The sequence below is a fragment of the Lissotriton helveticus genome, chromosome 8 (assembly GCF_964261635.1).
Source record: "Lissotriton helveticus chromosome 8, aLisHel1.1, whole genome shotgun sequence".
NCBI classification, from domain to species: Eukaryota; Metazoa; Chordata; class Amphibia; order Caudata; family Salamandridae; genus Lissotriton; species Lissotriton helveticus.
Window position 1 is genome coordinate 586,621,595 of NC_136069.1, and position 21,277 is coordinate 586,642,871.

General features: G+C 41.9%; 1 protein-coding gene across 1 annotated transcript in view; it reads right to left on the reverse strand.

Annotated features, from left to right (window-relative positions):
• The window catches only part of KLHL1 (kelch like family member 1), a 1,526,090-nt gene that overhangs the window by 555,333 nt on the left and 949,480 nt on the right, over nt 1-21,277 (reverse strand). The window contains exon 6 of the mRNA XM_078657414.1: nt 13,743-13,929. Within this exon, the coding sequence (XP_078513540.1) occupies nt 13,743-13,929 (187 nt within the window). The remainder of the gene's footprint in view (nt 1-13,742; nt 13,930-21,277) is intronic.

Sequence of the window (21,277 nt, forward strand, 5' to 3'; positions counted from 1 at the left end):
AAGACAAGAATTAGTTTGACAATTGAAATTGTTGATCGATACTTTCCTTGTTTACTATATATGCTTGTTTTTTTTAAAGAAAAGGGAAACCGTGAGAGGAAATACACATGTGCTTGGGAATTAGAAGTTGTGTTGTGAGGGACTTGTCTCTCGGTTTATGGGGTTGAGTGGTTCCCCATTCCTTTAAGCACCGTGCTAATAATTTGAGAGTTATTTACAATTGAGTGTGATTCTAAACCTTAGGCGCCCTGAACCTATAAGAACAACCACGTTGCTATTGTCTTGCAACTCCAATGAATGAAACAGTAGGGAAAGCGCTGGATAGCGTAGGGGTAAAAATTACTATTCCAACTCCAGAGAGTGCAACAGTAGGGTAAGCGTTGGATAGTGTAGAGGTAAAAATTACTATTCCCACTCCAGAGAGTGCAACAGCAGGGAAAGTGTTGGATAGGGGGTGGGTAAAAATGACTATTCCCACTCCAGAGAAAGCAACAGTAGGGAAAGCGTTGGATAGCGTAGGGGTAAAAATTACTATTCCAACTCCAGAGAGTAAAACAGTAGGGAAAGCGCTGGATAGCGTAGGGATAAAAATTACTATTCCAACTCCAATGAGTGAAACAGTAGGGAAAGCGCTGGATAGCGTAGGGGTAAAAATTACTATTCCAACTCCAGAGAGTGCAACAGTAGGGTAAGCGTTGGATAGTGTAGAGGTAAAAATTACTATTCCCACTCCAGAGAGTGCAACAGCAGGGAAAGTGTTGGATAGGGGGTGGGTAAAAATTACTATTCCCACTCCAGAGAATGCAACAGTAGGGAAAGCGTTGGATAGCGTAGGGGTAAAAATTACTATTCCCACTCCAGAGAATGCAACTGTAGGGAAAGCGTTGGATAGCTTAGGGGTAAAAATTACTATTCCAACTCCAGAGAGTACAACATTAAGTAAAGCATTGGATACCATAAAAATTAAATATAACATACTTAGAAAAAAATATATATTTAAACGTATTAATATTTAAATTTTTTAATAACTAAACATCATTTAAAAATACCCATTAATATAAATAAAATAGATTTGAATAAATAATTAACAATAAATATCAATTAATAAAAAATAGTTACCGAAAAATAAATATTAAGCAATAAAATACTGTAAAAAACAAACAAAATATTATTAATAATTGATTACCAATTAAAAAACTTTAAACAATAAAATTATTTTTATACCAAAAAATACTTTTTATAACACATTAATTACCAATTATTTACAAATAATTTCCAATAGAAATACATTTTAATTACCAATTAAATACATTAATTACCAATTACAAAAATGAATTACATAATAAATACATTAATTACCAATTATAAACTTTAACTACCAATTACACACATTAACTACCAAGTACAAACATTAATTACCAATTAACTAAATTAATTACCAATTACAAATATTAATGACCAATTAAACAATTAATTAACAAATAAAATTATGAATTGCCAATTAATAATTAATGAAAAATACATAAATTATCAATACCAATAAATAAAAATAATTCATTACTTAATTACAATTAAAATACTTCCCACCCAATTCCCCTATAAACCCACTACCCGCTACAGAACTTAAACGTAAAAATTAGTTACAATTAATTTATAATTCCTAAAAATTAATAATTCATTTAATATAATTTAATTACTTCCCACCCTATTCCTCTATAAACCCACAACCCGCTCCGGTACTAAAACATAAAATTGACTTAAAAATAACATTATAAATATATGAAAATAGTTCACATATAACTTAAAATAAGTAAAATACTTAACAAAAAACATATAACACATACATATTAAATACATACTAAAATACATAACAATAGTACAAATACCGATATTAGTAACATCGAAATTACTAAAATCAATATATTTTATATCGATATTACTGACTTTGATATTACTTACATCGATATAAAAAAATCGATATTACTTACCTTGGATATTCTGTCCAACGATATTCTTGACATCGATATTCTTAACCTTCGATATTTCTAACTCGATATTTGTGTAGGTCGATATTTACAACTCGATATTTTGACTGTGTACCCATTTCAAGTAGGTAGGGTGTCACAGGGGACAGATGTTCAGCCCCAAAAAGCACGTGCAGGAGGGTCTCGATATACGTTTCGAGGCGGCCCATGTTGGTGGACTCAGGTAAGCCTGTAATATGTAGGTTGTTCTGCCGTGATCTAGCTTCGAGGTCCTCATTTTTGGCCTTTATTACAGCGAGCACCTTCTCAATGGCAGATGTTTTTGATGATACATGTTGTAGGCTGTCCTCTGCATCTGATATGCATGTTACTGCCTCTCTAAGATGCAGAGCTTGCTTGTCCAACTTATTAGACATGTGGTCCATTTGCAAGTTTAGACTGTCTATCTTGCCATCTATGGACTGTAGACTAGACTGAACAGCTAAGAGCGTTGTTTCGATCACAGACAAGCTATTAGTAGGGGTGTCCATTTGAGAGTCCAAAGGGGCTCGTTGCTGAGATTTACTGGATTTGCGAAGTTCAAACGTGAGGCGAGGTTGGCTGTGTTCTGTTTTGCTATTTTTTTCCCGGTTTTTGCACCCTGGCTGCACGTGGAGAGGAGTACTGACAGATCAGAGACCTGAAGAGCGAAGGAGCAGTGTGTGCTGGGCTCACAACGCAATGTAAATTCCGAGATTGCCACATGCTATGCAAGGACCCAGCAGTGATCGCAACAGTGGCACAGAGACAGGGTCTTGCAGTTAAGATACCTCTGTAGATGCTGACAGCAGAGAGGGACGCAACGTGTCCGCTACGCTGTTCCTGTGAGTGGATGATGTCTGATGATGAACACACAGGCAGCCAAGGATGCCACCTCAGAGTGAGAGGATTCAAATTAGCTTTTGGAGGTCTAGGATCAGCGGGTTATCATGCACTGTCCCGTGTTCCCAGGCAGTGACCAGACATGAATCCACTGTATTGAGATCCACAGTTTGTTGACCCATAGGTCACACATTAGTAATCATAAGGATCCCGGTACTTTGAGAGAGCGATTTGAGATTCCTCACACACAGCAACCACTGAGAAGGAGTCATGGAGCATCCGAAGGGCCAAGTAGACAAATGCTGGCAAGGGCCTGCGAGTAGCTCCACCGCTGCCCCAGGATCCCTGTTGTGGAGCGTGGGAAGGCCGCTAGTAGTGTGGGTGAAATGCATGCTGACTACAACACCAGCATTATGGGTCCCAGGCAGCCCGGCAACCACCCCAATGCGCTGCGGGGGGGTGTGTCCATGAGTATGGAGCTTTGTTACAGGGATGATTCCGCAGAGCCGAGGTAGCGCACATTACGCGTTGGGCCCCTGGATGTTCCGTTCACTGGATGTGCAAGTTTCAGAATTGGTTGTAAGCCCAAGCGCGGGTCTGGCCAGGGATCCTTCCTCCCGGCAGCGGTCCTGCACTTCGGTTCTTGGTCTGCAGTTTCAAGGACAGGCAGCGGCACCCCAGGCCGCAACGTGTCCGGAACTCTATGGCCATGGGGCACAAGGAGGAGTGGCGCGCCTCCAGGCTCCAGCAACAGCGGCGTGGTCCAGGTCAGCACAGCACAGCAACTAGGTAAGGCGCCACAAAATACCTCACTCGCCTTTCCAGCGTGCACTCACCAACTGCACACGTTTTCAGAGGCACACCCGGAAGCTGTACCGTCTCCGTTTCCGCAAACCAATCGGGACCTCCAGTCTCTGCCGCGGTCTACCCGCCAGCTCCCGGTGTGAGCCCTAGGCTGCCATCTTAAGGAGAGGGGCCCGCACAGTAAATCTCTGCATGTGTCGCTGCAGTAGGCATTGGCGAGGATATTTTCGCTGCTTTTGTGTAGGTGTTGTGCGATCAGGTCCTGTACACAGAAGTACGGGTTGTGGGCAGAAACTGCAGGATTTTAAACAGATATGCTCTCCAGCCGGCGGAGCTGCACTGCAGTGCAGCCATCTTGCTGTGCACCCTCTAGCGCCCCCCCCCCCGGCTTGCCTTATTACATTCTTTTGATTGGGAACAAGTAAGCATTTCATATTTGATGTCTGAGAAATTGTAATAAAAACAATATCATCTTTAGTACTAAAGTCGGGTATGAAGTTATCATTTTTAAAATTCCACTTTCAGAAAGTTACCATTTTCCTGCCCTTATCTATTTAGAATCTGAAGCCTATCCTGGGTGACAATGCTTCGTACAGTTGCAGTTGCACATTTTTATTTCTCCCTTACAGGCACACAATAGAAGGATTAGATGTTCCTGGATTGGTCATCAACTGGTTTAATGGTGAGCAGAGCTGGGCACAGCCCCACTTGCAACTGAATGGATTGTGATCTGCCTCTACACAACAAAATTGTCACCCCTGCATTCTTCAAGCGGCCAGCTTGGAGCCAGGGTGTGGGGTTTCATTAAACCTCAAACACTTCAAAGGGAATGCCCTGGAATCTTCTCCTACTTCAAAGAAGGCACCCTGTATAAAATGTCTGACCCTCAGACCCACTCTTCTGTTCACTTTCTGGACCTGCAAAAGGACTCAGAGAGGACTGCCTGCTGCAGTGACCTACTATGTACTCCACAAGACTGCTTGGCTGCATTTGGAAGGACTGTGTTGCTACCTGGAACCTGCCTGGCACCCTCAGAATCGTGCCCTACTTCTTGAGCCCTGTTTTATCACATATATTCAAGTTTACCAAAGTGATTCCAAGGGCTTGGTGGAGGCCTTTTGTTCAGAGCCTCAGGGACAGAAACGACTCCCTCCATCTTAAACCGGGACTTGGACCGAGTCTGAGCGAGTCTTAACCCCCACCCCCGAAGTGGAGCTCCTCCAGTCCGGGACCATTGGTAGTGGTTCTAAAGGTGCCCATATAGCCATGAATTCAAAAATTGGGACTTAGAATTGGTTGGGCTGAAACGGCTCTGAGAACAGAGGGAAGACTAGGAGCAACCTCCTCATCTATCCGCCCAAAATGCATCGCTGGTTGGTTTGACTTTGCGGCAGCTCCCACTGCATTCTTGTCGGTAGCAGCAAATCCAGTTCAGTGGTCCTTCCCCAAAGGGGTGTCTGGCCCTGTGGTTCTCCTATTAGCTACAGCCTCCAGTCTGATCCTGCTGGAGATGTTCGACTTTCAAAAAAGTGACTAAGTCTACGTGTACAAATTTTCACCGTACCTTCCTCCAGTGGCTCCACGACGATGATACTTCTGAGGAGGCCTGCCTGCAACCTTACCTTGCTGAACATTACCTTCTCAGGACAGTTTTTCTCAGACGGCCGAAGGTAGATGCTGACCAGGCCTAATTTATTATTTGTATCCGACTTGCACTCCTTCAATGTTGACCATATATTTCGACTTTGACCCAGTGTTGTACGAGATGTCCATTGTTGGAGCTTTATTTTTTAAGGTGCTGTTTTTTTTCCTTAAAATGAAAAATGTATAACTGGGGTTCAACTGATTGGATTTTTGTCATTTTGGTGTCAAATATTAATTAAAATGTACTCTATATTTCTAAATAGGTGTGGCATTTTTCACTTGTTCTGTTTTCATGTTATTACTGTTTGTGTGCGGCATGAATACTTTACACATTACCTCTAAATTTAGTCTAACTGTTCTTGTGGCAAGCTACCAAAGGGTAAAGCACAGGTTAATTTAGTGACTTTTCTGGTTCACCCTGACAAGGATTGTGACTGATTCTGACCCAGTCAACCAACAGCACAATTTTTCACAGATGCCTATCAAGCTTTTTGGTTGAAGTGGAAGTTAACTTGTGTACTTACTGTTTTTCATACACTTTGAAGGCTTATATTGACTTCGTTCTTTATGGTGGTTCTTGTAAAGTACATTTTTAGAAAGGACTGCAGCTTTTGTGTTCTTGTTAATGGTGTTGCATCTTTCCTGAATCCTATGTAGAGTATCGGGTGTCAATTAATTGAGTACCTGTGAGAATGTGTGTGTGAGACTGTTTGATTATATGTGTCAATGTCAGACTTTCTCAATAGATTTTAGCATATAACCTATATTTATACTTGCCAATTTTGATCAATCGTTTGTTGACATTATGTTTGCCTACTTCCATGTTTAATGTTTCTCTAGAGGTTCAATTTTATGCGTTCTCCTGCCTAATTAAAAAAAAAATATCAAATTATTTTTGTCATATTGCCATGCTTGCTACTTTTAAAATCCAATTAAAAAAAAAACAAGCCAATATACTACTGTATTAATGGCAATTTCTTATGGCTTTTAACCTATTTCAGAAAAGTAGAACGATGATGAGCAGTTCACTTTTACAACTACAATTTATTAAATGTCTTTAAACACAACGCATTTTAAGAATGATCCCTAAATGTGGTTGCATAATGATGTTAATGTAATTAAATTACGTACATCATTCCTTCACTTATTAAAGTTTAATATATGTTGAAAATAAATGCCTGAAGAAAGAAAAACGCGAATAAAAGAATGTGAAGAATTGACGATTATAAGGGGTACTGTCTTTCCTTATCATTAAGAGTCGTAAATGATCCATAAGGTTGAATGTTTGAAAACGTATTTAGTAAAGTAACGATAATGTTCAAGCAACTCAAAGATGGGAGCACTTCATTTTAATTGAAAAAAGTAACTATATCATTCATCAATGGAAAATGCGTCTCAGTTACCTTCAGTAAAGTAATTAACCAGTGACTACAGTATACGGCACTAATGTTATCAGTACCTCTTCATTAATTGTTCCCCATGCCTCGTAAGTGCTATAATTCCACTAGCGTCATATTATGGTATTCTATTGCGAATATTTTTTCAAGATTATCATCTTTTCCAATGCTTAGTTTAACTGTAATGGCAGAGTTTCGTTTGTCTACCAGTACGTAGCAAGAAAAATCGTATTGGTTTCTAGAGGCTTTAGGCACCGAATTATTAAAAGTATAAACCTCTAAACACTACACATAAATAAAAAAAAAAGGGGAATCGATTTTCACTACATAATGGCATAATGCTACAAGAAATTAGTCTCCTCTCTCCGAAGGCATGGTTTGCTGAGTAGATTCGGCAAACTGAACATATGTAATTTCCTTTAGAGTTTTCATTAATCCGTGGTGCTATTTGTTATTTTTGTAGCATGGTCTCACTGTGCTACAATCTTGTCTGATTAGTAGCAAGCTTCAGCGAGCTTGTTATGCCTCACTGTTTTCATCCAGGGCATGGCTGCATTTCCCAGGATTAAGCCGAGTTGCTATCTATGATTCCAAATTTGCATGAATCTTTTGCATATAGGAGTGCATAAGATTCTAATGGCGTCTATAACATGTAGAGTGCCTTGGAGGTGCCAAGAAGAGTTTGAACGCTACACAGTTGTGCATTTTTCATTTGCCATTCTGTCAGATAACTGAATGTTGGGTGGTTTATGTTTGTAGTTGAGCATTTTGAGCTTAGTCTTGTTGTGGCAGTTGTGAAGAGGGCTATAAAGAAGGTGATAAATATATAACGTAATGCAAATAAATACTTTGCTATCTCACAAAGCCAGACCAGGAGAATTTCAGAATGAGAAGTAATAATTTAGAATGCAATAAAGTGCGTTGCAATTTGCAGTTTACAAAGTTCATCACAATGCATAAATGTACAAGATACAGGCATCAGGGTGAGCTACACGGAGTGCTCCCTTCAGTGTACCATTCAAAATGTCCACTATTGAAGCATTGTGATTGTTGTCTCCTCAAGGGATTTGAATGATGAAGTTAAAGCCCACTGTTCTATGTAGATCTATGTTCTAACATTCTCTACTGTGCATATTGAAGCATTGAGGCCTATTGATTTCAATTTCAGGGCACGTACACCTACACTTTAAAGAATTGGCTTGCAAATTAAAGACATTAGAAGGTGTCAGTTGAATGCCAACATCAGTGAAACAAGGCAACTTTGCAGCTTTTTTTTTACTGAAACCAAATGTATGCATGCAAGTGCTTATTACACAATTCAATACAATACTTTATCTAAGTCAGTTGTCAGAAGGTTTTACCATATGAATCTTATGGATGGGTAGTCAAAGGAATGAACACCAGACTGTCATCACTTAAGGGGTGCTCTGTCGAGCTTTCTGTAAACGTTGAAATTTAGTTAGACAACTACCAATCAAAGAAAATGTTTTAGGAAGGGGTTGGGGCTTGGTTGTCAATGCCTATCATTGTAATGACAAACGGTTGCATCATATGATTAAAAGAAGTTTGTTTCAGGGAATCACTAGACAAATGGAAATATACCTCAGGTTTGTGGGTCCTTGGAAGTCAATTGCATAAAAAACAGAAGGATGAAGGACCACGTTGACATTATCAGTGCACAACAATATTTTCAGGTGAAAAAAAATCTGCTGAACATTTTTTACAGTAATCAACAACAAACATAGGGCCAGATGTAGGTAGCTCTTTACCGGTCGGAAACGGCCGAAAATACCGATTTTCGCCCGTTTCCGACCGGTAAAGGGCTATGGAGATGTAGGGGCTAAAAAATGTACATTTTCGGTAATTTTACCGAATCGGTAAAATTACAGAATCGGTAAATTTACCGATTCTGTACATTTTACCGATTCGGTAAATTTACCATTCAGTAAAATTACCGAAAATGTATTTTGTGATGTAGGTAGCACTTCTGACAGTGCTACAGGGCCTTTAGAATTCGGTATTTACCATGCAATACAATTGCATGGTAAATTACGAATTCTCGTGTACATGCACATCTGTGCATGTACACCTGTGCCATGTGGCACACAGACATGCCCTAAGGGCATGTCTGTGTGCCACATGGCGCAAAAGCCAGTTACAGGGGTGCAACAGGGTGTCAAAGTGACATCCTGTCCCCCTTAGCAATTTGGTATTTTTACTGATTCGGTAAATACCGAATCGGTATTTGCTATGGAATCCTATGGGCTTCAAGGCCCATAGGATTCAATAGCAAATACCGAATTTTTACCTACATCTCATTTACAGATTCATAAATACCGAATCGGTAAAATTCGGTATTTATGAATCGGTAAATGAGATTTACCTACATCTGGTCCAAAATGTTTTAACTAGAGTTCCTGAATGAGCACGCTGGTATATAATGCCAAAGCAAGTAAAAGAATGATGATGAATTCAACCCAGATCTAATGGTGACTGAGGGTGAATGTCTGAAATGTTTCAGCGCTACGTCCATCATCTTATTCTGTTTGTTCTGATTGCCCTAAATTGGCAAGGTTGCCCAGTCTTGGGTCCCTTGCCCACTTTGCCACTGGTTTGAAGCTAGGCTGGCTGATGAGGTGTGTCATCCTGAAACCGGTCCAAGGATGCATGTTTCTGGTCAAGGGAAGACCTGGCCTCGCTATTCGGGCTGCACTGTCCCATGAGGAACAGGGTCAAAACTGATTTGCGTATGGCTGGGTCTGAACTGGGGTTGCGAAGTGAGCAAAAGAACGATGATGGATTCAACCCAGATTTAATAGTGACTGGGGGTGAGTGTCTGAAAAGTTTCAGCGCTCAGTCCATCATTTTATTGTGATTGCTTTGTGCGCCGTAAATTGGCAGGGTATGCCCAGACATAGGTCCCTTGCTCACTTTGCCACTAGATTCAAGCTAGCCTGTCTGATGAGGGGTGTTACCCCGAAACCGGTCCCAGGATGCTTGTTTCAACAATGATGATGGATTCAACTCAGATCTATAAGTGACTTACGAGAGGGGCACTCACTGTTTTTTGTGTCTGAAAGGGAAGCGAAAGAAACACTTTACAAGTGGCAGAAGCGGGGGGAGAAGCAGTTACAAAAACTAAGTATGGCTGTATTATCTTTAAGTTTAAACTAGGGTTAAAATCCCTATTTTTTCATGTAAGGGGCATTTCTTGTTTTGTGTTTTGATTTACGCTTTTTAGTCAGCAATAAGTTGTGAGCATCGGGGGCCACCGCGGGGACTGGTTCTCATTCAGCTGCCAAATACAATGGCAGCCGTGAAAGAGGATGTTCTAGATGTAGGTGGAGGTTAACAGGGTGGGCAGGGGTGGGGGAGAGGGGTGTCTAAAACAGAAAAGTCAACTGGAGGTTAATAAAAAATAAAGAAAATAATAAAAAACAGGAAAAAGCACCGAATGAAAGTGTTAAAAGTGATGGGTAATAGATTTTTATTTTTATTATGGCAGGGTTTAAATGTTTAGCATGGAATGGTGCAGGGTTAAACAATATGATTAAGAGACAATTAGTTGCTAAAGAATTGAAAATGTATAAACCACAAATAGTTATGCTGACAGAAACACATCTCGCATATAAGGACCGCGGGTTATTAAAACAGTTGGGATTTGAAGTAGTTGTGAGCACAACACAAAGTGCCTCCATACAAGGGGTTGCTATATTAAAGCACAAAGGTTTGATGGCCACGACAGATAAGATAATGGCTGACAGAAGTGGTAGGTGGACCATAGCTCACTTGATAATTAAGGGAAGGAAATATGTATTTTGTGTACTGTATGGTCCTAAAATCGATCATCCTTCTATATTTGATGTGATAAATGTTGAACTGCTGAATTGGGAAGAGGAACGGGTGGTGATGGGTGATTTTAATTGTATTATGGATTATGGAATAGATACAACTAGATGAGGGCATTTCATAAAATGCGAAAAACAAGGGCTGCAATTACGGAATTAGGGCGTTTACAGTGTTTGAGGGACATGTGGAGGACTCTATACCCTATGGTTCCAGGTTATACCTGCTATTCAGCTCCACACAAACTCTATTCACGGATAGACATGGCTTGGGTTACTGCTTCTATTTTATGGGATATGGATATGGAAGTATGTCCGCCGAGGAACAAGGTGGCTGCCAACACTTCCTGGTTTGAAGAGTTGACAGCCGATTAGAATGCAGCTCATGGTCGGGAGGGTGCGCGGATCCTCTGTGCCTCTAAATATCGAAACTTTTATTTTTTGATTTTCTCAGCATCTACTGAACGTTGGTTCCCAACATGTAATGCTTCGATATACCTGAATGGGAAAACACTTTGTTGATGATAAGGAATTTTATTTCAGATAAAAGAAACAACATGCCCATTTTAAATTGGTAAAATGAATACAGAAGTAACTAAGGGCCGGATTGAGAGTTTTGCAGATGGGGTACTCTATTGAAAACATGATGGAGTACTCTGGCTGGCCACATTTAGAGAAGGTTGGACTGTAAGATTTGGGTTGACAGAGCCCCCAACAGTTCCGTCGACAGAAAGGTTTCTCTGACAATTCAAAGGTTTAGTGGCCATCAGAGGACTGGCATCACACTGCCTGTCTTTTTAGGATGGACAGTGTAAAACCTGGCAGGGAGGGACATAAAAATAAAAATAGAAAAATGACTCTAAAAAATCTATTCAAGGTTGAGGGTGTCATTATTTTTTCGTTTTTCAGAAATGTATGCTTCCGCAGTTTGTTTCTGAAAATCAAAAAGGTTAAAAGTTTGGAGAACAGCCTTCAAAATGAAGGGCAGCCATCCACCAAACTTTTCATACCTTTTATAGAACTACGTTGACTGTGATTCGTTTCATGGTACATAGATGCCCCCTCAGCTGTTGGTCATCTCTGAATTTAATAGAAGTAGTAATGTCAGGATGGCAGAAAATGCCCCATCACATGATAAACTTAAATTCAGGCCCTAACCGTTGAAAAAGGGATTTGAATTAAACACATGTTGTCTAGTATCTGAAGCTAAGAAAAATGGCAACCCATTAAAAAACTGATCATTATCATGTCTATATATGTGACTGATAAAATACGATTAGTGGACAATCTGATCTGTGAATCAAATTGAAGACTTGCCTCTAATGTATTGAAGTGAATTGATTGTCATGCCCTCTGGAATGCCATTATTTGCAAATCATTGTAAAACATTGTTATACAATTTCGTCAAAGGGATGATATCTATATTTAAAGAAATAGAAAATCTAGAGTTTTTGGAATGACTAATAGTTGATTTACAATAATCCATGGGGGGTGGGAGTGCACAAACTAACTATCACAAGGCCAAAATCTACTTCCATTGTGATACTATCATTGGTTTTGTGCAGAATATTCAACTTTTGAGCAATATAAAATACATTCCAAACAAGAAGCATAGGATTTTCGGATCACTTTAAAAAATGTAAGACAAATATACAATATCATCAGAAATTATTAAAAGAGACGTGAAGCTCCCTCATCAGCTGTTTGATGGTCCGTTGCCACTCACTTTCAACGACCTACAAAACAAGTTTCAACTCCAGAACATAGACTTCTATTACTTCTTACACATCAAAGTGGCCCTCTCCAAAACAGACTTATCCAACATCACCCCCTCCCTTCCTGGCTACCTACACACGATTAATAGACTGGGTCATCAGGTGTCCAGAATATACAAACTGATCCGCCCACAGTCCACAAAGCTGACAACATCCACACAGTCCTTCTGGGACTCATACTCTTCCACACCAACCTCGGAAGCAGAGTGGGCCAGAATATGGGAAAATTAGCCCTACATTATCCCAATCTAAATTCTGGCTTCTCCACAAAGCTTTTTGGACTCCTAGGAGACTCTTCCTGCACAACATCAAGGAAGATGACTCCTGCTGGAACTGCATGGCAGAGGGTGGGGACCTTGAACATCTAATATTCAAATGCCCCTGTGTATACGAATACTGGGATAGAATCTTCGAATTTATCACCAAAGTGCTGCATGTCTCGCTCCCGAGGGAATTTGCAACCTTAGTCATGGGTTTCACCAAAGCTGTTAACCTCAATGAAAATGATAAAGCCCTACTTGACTTACTTTTGACAGCAGCGGTCAAACTCATACTGAATAACTGGAAGGACACTGGCAAAGCTTCTTTCCCCCACTGGCTCAACTGGGTCTCGAACCTCAAAGGAGCCGACAATATTGCGCTGGCAGCTACACCTTGGTGCCCCCCCTATAGGAACCTATGGTCCTCGCTGGACGCTTACTTCGACCTATTTAAACCACCATGATTATGCACATATACACCCTGCCCATAGTTCGGGCTGCCTACCTGCCCAGGCGACTAACCTCATTGACTTATATGGCTACCTTGCTCCACCTATGACTGTAACCTTGTAAATGTACTGATGCAATGCCTGTGCTTTACATTATTATTTTTGTTTAAATTGATTATTGTTTTTCGTTTCTTATGTTAATTTAATTTACCCCTCCTTTGTTCCCGTTATACTTGCATACTTGCTCTTGTTGATACCGGAACCATGCATGATTTCTGCTCACGTCTGTAATGCTTACTCATCTCTCTCAATAAAAAAGTTTGTGAAAAAAAAAAAAAAGAGACGTGAAGCTGTGAAAAAGTGATCTTTGCTAAGTTAATTTGGGTGTTACTTCAGTTAAGTCATGTGCTTTGTTTACCTTGTAAGTTTTTGAAATGGAGGAATGAGCATGCATTTTCAAAAAAACGGTCAAAATGAAAACATACAAAAATCAGCAAGAAGCGTTTTAATGGATGCATGATGAATAAGCTATACAGTCACACAAAAGTTTGTTTGAAGAACTACATATTACATAAGGATATCTATTTCATTATGAACTAGAACAACAATTAAAATGTTTGAAATTTAGAAATAGTTTTCAATTCATGTTTAGTTGTTTCAATATCTTATACTAGATGCTAGTTTGGCATTTGTTTCCAAGGCATATATGTGTTTTTTTATACCTTTATTGTTGTCCATTCCTCCAACGGCATACATTGTTCCTACAGTGGATTTCCTGGGTTTGGTCCTTGGACTTTGCATAAGTGTCCTTCTTTCTGGCAATAGGTGATATTTCATGGCTTCCAGTATAAGCTTCTGACATTCCAGGTCATCTTTAAAAAGCGCATGGTTTTCAAGGTCTGCCAATATCTAAAAGCAACACAGTATGGAACATTAACAAACACAGATGAAGAGGTATGGTAATATCATGGAAAACAGTAAAAGAGCTTCAATACATTCTAAAACTAAGCTACCAATTGTCAATGTGAAATTATTTCCGAGTAACATAAATTTTTCCAAACAGGGACATTTCATAGATTTACTGGTAACTGAAATTGATCCTTTTCAAAATGCATTTATATTGTACTTCTTGAGTCTTATAGGCCAAAGCCAAATTATAGACGAAAGCAACTTTACTATTGCGAAAAATTTAAATATGCCACAACAGAATATTGATATTAAAGCGTAGTTCATAGTCGATTTGCGACCCCCCCCCCCAAAACCAAAAAGTTTGGGCTGGACTGTTCCCATGAGGCACATGGTCAAGGCTGATTTGCATATGGCCATGTCAGAACTGGGGTGGTGCAAAAAAACGATGGATTTAGGCCCAGATCTCTGTACTGGGGTGAATGTATGACATTGTTCTGCATTCTGTTCATCAACTGTTGTTTTGCATTTGTCACCCCGAGTGGGAAGGGTATGCTCAGATGAGAGTCCCATGCTCTCCACACCACTGGAGTCAAGCTATCCTGGCTGAAGACGGCTGATAGCCAGAAACCGGTCCTAGGATGCTTGATTCCGGTCCAGGAAAGACATGGCTTGGCAGTTCGGGCTGGACTGTTCCCATGAGGCACAGGGTCAAGGCTGGTTTGCATTTGGCCATGTCTGAGCTGGGGTGGTGTGGAGTGCAAAAAAACGGTGGATTTAGGCCCAGATCTCTGTACTGGGGTGAATGTATGACGTTGTTCTGCATTCTGTCCATCAACTGTTGTTTTGCATTTGTCACCCCGAGGGGGATGGGTATGCTCAGATGTGAGTCCCATGCTCTCCACACCACTGGACTCAAGCTATCCTGGCTGAAGACGGCTGATAGCCAGAAACCGGTCCTAGGATGCTTGATTCCGGTCCAGGAAAGACATGGCTAGGCAGTTCGGGCTGGACTGTTCCCATGAGGCACAGGGTCATGTCTGATTTGCATATGGCCATGTCTGAACTGGGGTGGTGTGGAGTGCAAAAAAACAATGGATTTAGGCCCTGATCCCTGTACTGGGGTGAATGTATGCCATTGTTCTGCATTCTGTCCATCAAGTGTTGTTTTGCATTTGTCACCCCGAGTGGGATGGGTATGCTCAGACGTGAGTCCCATGCTCTCCACACCACTGGAGTCCAGCTATCCTGGCTGAAGACGGCTAATAGGCGGAAACCTGTTCTAGGATGCTTGATTCCGGTCCAGGAAAGACATGGCTTGGCATTCGGGCTGGACTGTTCCCATGAGGCACAGGGTCAAGGCTGATTTGCATATGGCCATGTCTGAACTGTGGTGGTGAGGAGTGCAAAAAAACGATGGATTTAGGCCCAGATCTCTGTACTGGGGTGAATGTATGACATTGTTCTGCATTCTGCCCATCAACTGTTGTTTTGCATTTGTCACCCCGAGTGGGATGGGTATGCTCAGACGTGAGTCCAATGCTCTCCACACCACTGGAGTCAAGCTATCCTGGCTGAAGAAGGCTGATAGCCAGAAACCGGTCCTAGGAAGCTTGATTCCGGTCCAGGAAAGACATGGCTTGGCAGTTCGGGCTGGACTGTTCCCATGAGGCACAGGGTCAAGGCTGATTTGCATATGGCCATGTCTGAACTGGGGTGGTGTGGAGGGCAAAAAAAACTATGGATTTAGGCCCAGATCTCTGTATTGGGTGAATGTATGACATTGTTCTGCATTCTGTCCATCAACTGTTGTTTTGCATTTGTCACCCCGAGTGGGATGGGTATGCTCAGACGTGAGTCCCATGCTCTCCACACCACTGGAGTCAAGCTATCCTGGCTAAAGACGGCTGATAGCCAGAAACCGGTCCTAGGATGCTTGATTCCGGTCCAGGAAAGACATGGCTTGGCAGTTAGGGCTGGACTGTTCCCATGAGCCACAGGGTCATGTCTGATTTGCATATGGCCATGTCTGAACTGGGGTGGTGTGGAGTGCAAAAAAACAATGGATTTAGGCCCTGATCCCTGTACTGTGGTGAATGTATGACATTGTTCTGCATTCTGTCCATCAAGTGTTGTTTTGCATTTGTCACCCCGAGTGGGATGGGTATGCTCAGACGTGAGTCCCATGCTCTCCACACCACTGGAGTCAAGTTATCCTGGCTGAAGACGGCTAATAGGCGGAAACCGGTTCTAGGATGCTTGATTCCGGTCCAGGAAAGACATGGCTTGGCAGTTCGGGCTGGACTGTTCCCATAATGCACAGGGTCAAGGCTGATTTGCATATGGCCATGTCTGAACTGGGGTGGTGTGGAGTGCAAAAAAACCATGGATTTAGGCCCAGATCCCTGTACTGGGGTGAATATGTGACATTGTTCTGCATTCTGTCCATCAACTGTTGTTTTGCATTTGTCACCCCGAGTGGGATGGGTATGCTCAGACGTGAGTCCAATGCTCTCCACACCACTGGAGTCAAGCTATCCTGGCTGAAGACGGCTGATAGCCAGAAACCGGTCCTAGGAAGCTTGATTCCGGTCCAGGAAAGACATGGCTTGGCAGTTCGGGCTGGACTGTTCCCATGAGGCACAGGGTCAAGGCTGATTTGCATATGGCCATGTCTGAACTGGGGTGGTGTGGAGGGCAAAAAAAACTATGGATTTAGGCCCAGATCTCTGTATTGGGTGAATGTATGACATTGTTCTGCATTCTGTCCATCAACTGTTGTTTTGCATTTGTCACCCCGAGTGGGATGGGTATGCTCAGACGTGAGTCCCATGCTCTCCACACCACTGGAGTCAAGCTATCCTGGCTAAAGACGGCTGATAGCCAGAAACCGGTCCTAGGATGCTTGATTCCGGTCCAGGAAAGACATGGCTTGGCAGTTAGGGCTGGACTGTTCCCATGAGGCACAGGGTCATGTCTGATTTGCATATGGCCATGTCTGAACTGGGGTGGTGTGGAGTGCAAAAAAACAATGGATTTAGGCCCGGATCCCTGTACTGGGGTGAATGTATGACATTGTTCTGCATTCTGTCCATCAAGTGTTGTTTTGCATTTGTCACCCCGAGTGGGATGGGTATGCTCAGACGTGAGTCCCATGCTCTCCACACCACTGGAGTCAAGCTATCCTGGCTGAAGACGGCTAATAGGCGGAAACCGGTTCTAGGATGCTTGATTCCGGTCCAGGAAAGACATGTCTTGGCAGTTCGGGCTGGACTGTTCCCATAATGCACAGGGTCAAGGCTGATTTGCATATGGCCATGTCTGAACTGGGGTGGTGTGGAGTGCAAAAAAACCATGGATTTAGGCCCAGATCCCTGTACTGGGGTGAATATGTGACATTGTTCTGCATTCTGTCCATCAACTGTAGTTTTGCATTTGTCCTCCTGAGTGGGATGGGTATGCTCAGACGTGAGTCCCATGCTCTCCACACCACTGGAGTCAAGCTATCCTGGCTGAAGACGGCTGATAGCCAGAAACCGGTCCTAGGATGCTTGATTCCGGTCCAGGAAAGACATGGCTTGGCATTTCGGGCTGGACTGTTCCCATGAGGCACAGGGTCAAGGCTGATTTGCATATGGCCATGTCTGAACTGGGGTGGTGTGGAGTGCAAAAAAACGATGGATTTAGGCCCAGATCTCTGTACTGGGGTAAATGTATGACATTGTTCTGCATTCTGTCCATCAACTGTTGGTTTGCATTTTTCACCCCGAGTGGGATGGGTATGCTCAGACGTGAATCCCATGCTCTCCACACCACTGGAGTCAAGCTATCCTGGCTGAAGACGGCTGATAGCCAGAAACCGGTCCTAGGATGCTTGATTCCGGTCCAGGAAAGACATGGCTTGGCATTTCGGGCTGGACTGTTCCCATGAGGCACAGGGTCAAGGCTGATTTGCATATGGCCATGTCTGAACTGGGGTGGTGTGGAGTGCAAAAAACGATGGATTTAGGCCCAGATCTCTGTACTGGGGTAAATGTATGACATTGTTCTGCATTCTGTCCATTAACTGTTGGTTTGCATTTTTCACCCCGAGTGGGATGGGTATGCTCAGACGTGAATCCCATGCTCTCCACACCACTGGAGTCAAGCTATCCTGGCTGAAGACGGCTGATAGCCAGAAACCGGTCCTAGGATGCTTGATTCCGTTCCAGGAAAGACATGGCTTGGCAGTTCGGGCTAGACTGTTCCCATGAGGAACAGGGTCAAGGCTGATTTGTATATGGCCATGTCTGAACTGGGGTGGTGTGGAGTGCAAAAAAAGCAATGGATTTAGGCCCAGATCCCTGTACTGGGGTGAATGTATGACATTGTTCTGCATTCTGTCCATCATCTGTTGTTTTACATGAAATCTGTCCAAATGCACGTTAAAAAGTTATGAAGCCTACTTATTAAAGGTCGATATTTGTCAACGGCCAAATTGGCCAAACATCTTGCATTTAATCACATTATGCACAGACCAATTATTAGTATGTAAGGAGAGCAATCATATATATGGTTCTACAAACAAGTGCGGGACAAAAGCATTGCATGTACTTTGACAGTGTTACATGTATTCTGGCATATACAGTTATAGTGATTGATAATACATGTGACATATACTGAGCAGGCCTATAACGTTGCACGTATTGTGGCAGCCCTACATTTGTTATAGCATATACAGTTATATGGGCCTTGGCGTTGAAGGGGTGTACACATGTCAGATAACGTTTAGAGGAGAGTTATATATCGTGGTAGTATTCAGAACACCATAATGGACAACATATGAACAAGATTACTCTATCATTAGGCAAGCTAGCTTTGCATGGCTAGCATCCAATTCATTCAGACCCTTCTGGATTGTGTCTAGAAGGTACATCAATGTGCACTTCCTAATATTCAGAATGGACTGGATGTTGCCCCCTCTGACTCCAAGTGTAGCTATCTCCAGTACCAACCACTTCAAACTCTTAGGCACTCTCACATAGTCACACACAGACACTCACGCAAACACTCACAGACACTCTCACAGATACTCTCACTGACACTCTCACAGACTCTCACAGACACTCTCACAGACTCTCACAGACACTCTCTCACAGACACCCTCTCACAGACATTCTCTCACAGACACTTACAGACACTCTCTCAGAAACTCTCTCAGACTCTCACAGACACTCTCTCACAGACTCTCACAGACACTCGCTCACAGACACTCTCTCACTCTCACAGACACTCTCTCACAGACACTCTCAGGCACTCTCTCACTCTCACACACACTCTCTCACAGACTCTCTCAGACACTCTCTAAAAGACCCTCACAGACTCTCTCAAAGACACTCTCTCACAGACACTCACAGACTCTCTAACAGACTCTCTCACAGACACTCTCATAGACTCTCACATACACTCTCACTCCCTCTCACAGACTCCCTCTCACAGACTCACTCTCACAGACTCACTCTCACAGACTCACTATCCAACTCTCTCTCACTGAGTGACTCACTCTCACTTACTGACTGCCTCTCTCTCACTGACTGACTCTCTCTCACTGACTCTCTCTCACTCTCTCTCTCTCACGGACTCTCTCAGTGACTCTCTCACAGAATCTCTCACTGACTCTCTCTCACTGACTCTCTCTCAATGACTGTCTCTCTCACTGACTCTCTCTCACTGACTGACTCTCTCACTGACTGACTCTCTCCACTGACTGACACTCTCTCTCACTGACTGACTGACTGTCGCTAAAAGACTGACTCTCGCTTAAAGATCGACTCTCGCTTAAAAACTGACTCACTCTCACTGACTGATTCACTCTAGCAATGCCAATACCTCAAACTTTAATAATGCGAGACCTATTGCATTGCAAATGCTTGTTTTTTAATGCTGAAGCCTCAGGGCTTCCTTCGACCAACTTTGGCAGTCAATATACACCCCGCTTTGTCCAAACATCCCAGCTTCCTAGAAAAATCCATAAAAAATACATTTTAATGTTTATTTTAGCACTTCAATTAATTCAAAAATAATTTTACTACATATTGTGTACATGCTTCTAATGCATTTTGAAAACACTATATTTTATGAGCTTCTGTAAAGTCTCCCTCAGACATAAGATTCTTTTATGCTTTGCATAATATTGTTTGTATTCTCAGGAGAAACCTGAGCTAAATGATGATATTGCAGATGTCACTGCCTTGGATGTATCCTTGGAGGGTACCAAACGGTACGCACAGAAGATAAATTTGAAATGCCTGCGCTAGATGAACAGCAGTAAAACAGGCACAACGTTTTCATCTTCTATGAAGCTTGAGAGGGCTCTAATGTCTTCAAATTCCCATGTTGGAAATATCATCTTGTTCCAAAGCAGTTAAAATCTTACATTTTATGCCGTACACGTTGGTGTTCGAAAGGCTCTGTTCTAGTTTTCAGTATTTTTTGTTAGTGTAAAGTAAGTTTCACTTTTCGAACAAAAGAGGGCAGGAAACAGGTGTCAAATTGAGCATACCGCGAATTTACTGGTATGCTTCTTTACATTTAAAATAGAAGGAAAGCTTAAATTGTGCCATCGATTTTTGTTGAAAGAGAATTTGAGAGTGTGAGATGCGTGCATGATAACTGCTGGTTTTTCATGTGAACCACGAAATGGTCAGCAGGAACCTTAATGAGCAATACACTGTCTTAAGGGTCTGCGTCTAATTTATTTCGCCTAAGGAATACCCTGACTGGGTGACACTCTTCAGTTATGGCGTGTATTTAACAAGGACCCCCTGAAGGTGCGGATACCATAGTTCCAAGGCCAGGGAATAAAGGTTTATGACAAAAAACAACCTAGGCAACTATACTAAAACAATGTAATAGACATCTGGACAAATGGCTACAAAATATTAAGAAAATATATGTTTTATTATAAGTTCCATAAGGACACAACATGTAACATGATTAAAAAGAAAACAATGAACATGTATAAAATTATATATCACATAAAATCAATTAGAGAATTCATACATTTGTAACAATTATTCTAAACATATATTGAACAAATTAAAAGACTAAAAGTGGCAAATAAGGGTCTCTACGCGCGTTTCGGCGAACCAGCGCCTTCTTCTGGAGTAGCCACACAAATTCTAAAAAAGAGATACATGTAAAAAAGTGCATTAATTATACATCCTTAAAGATACAGAAAATCATATAACATCCTATATCTTAACATCGTAGCCAGTTTGTCACTTCATTAGTTCATGATTATCTACATATCTTTTTCTTTTCATTTCCTTGCACTTATCTAGAAAATCATTGTAAGGGTGAATAGTTGGAT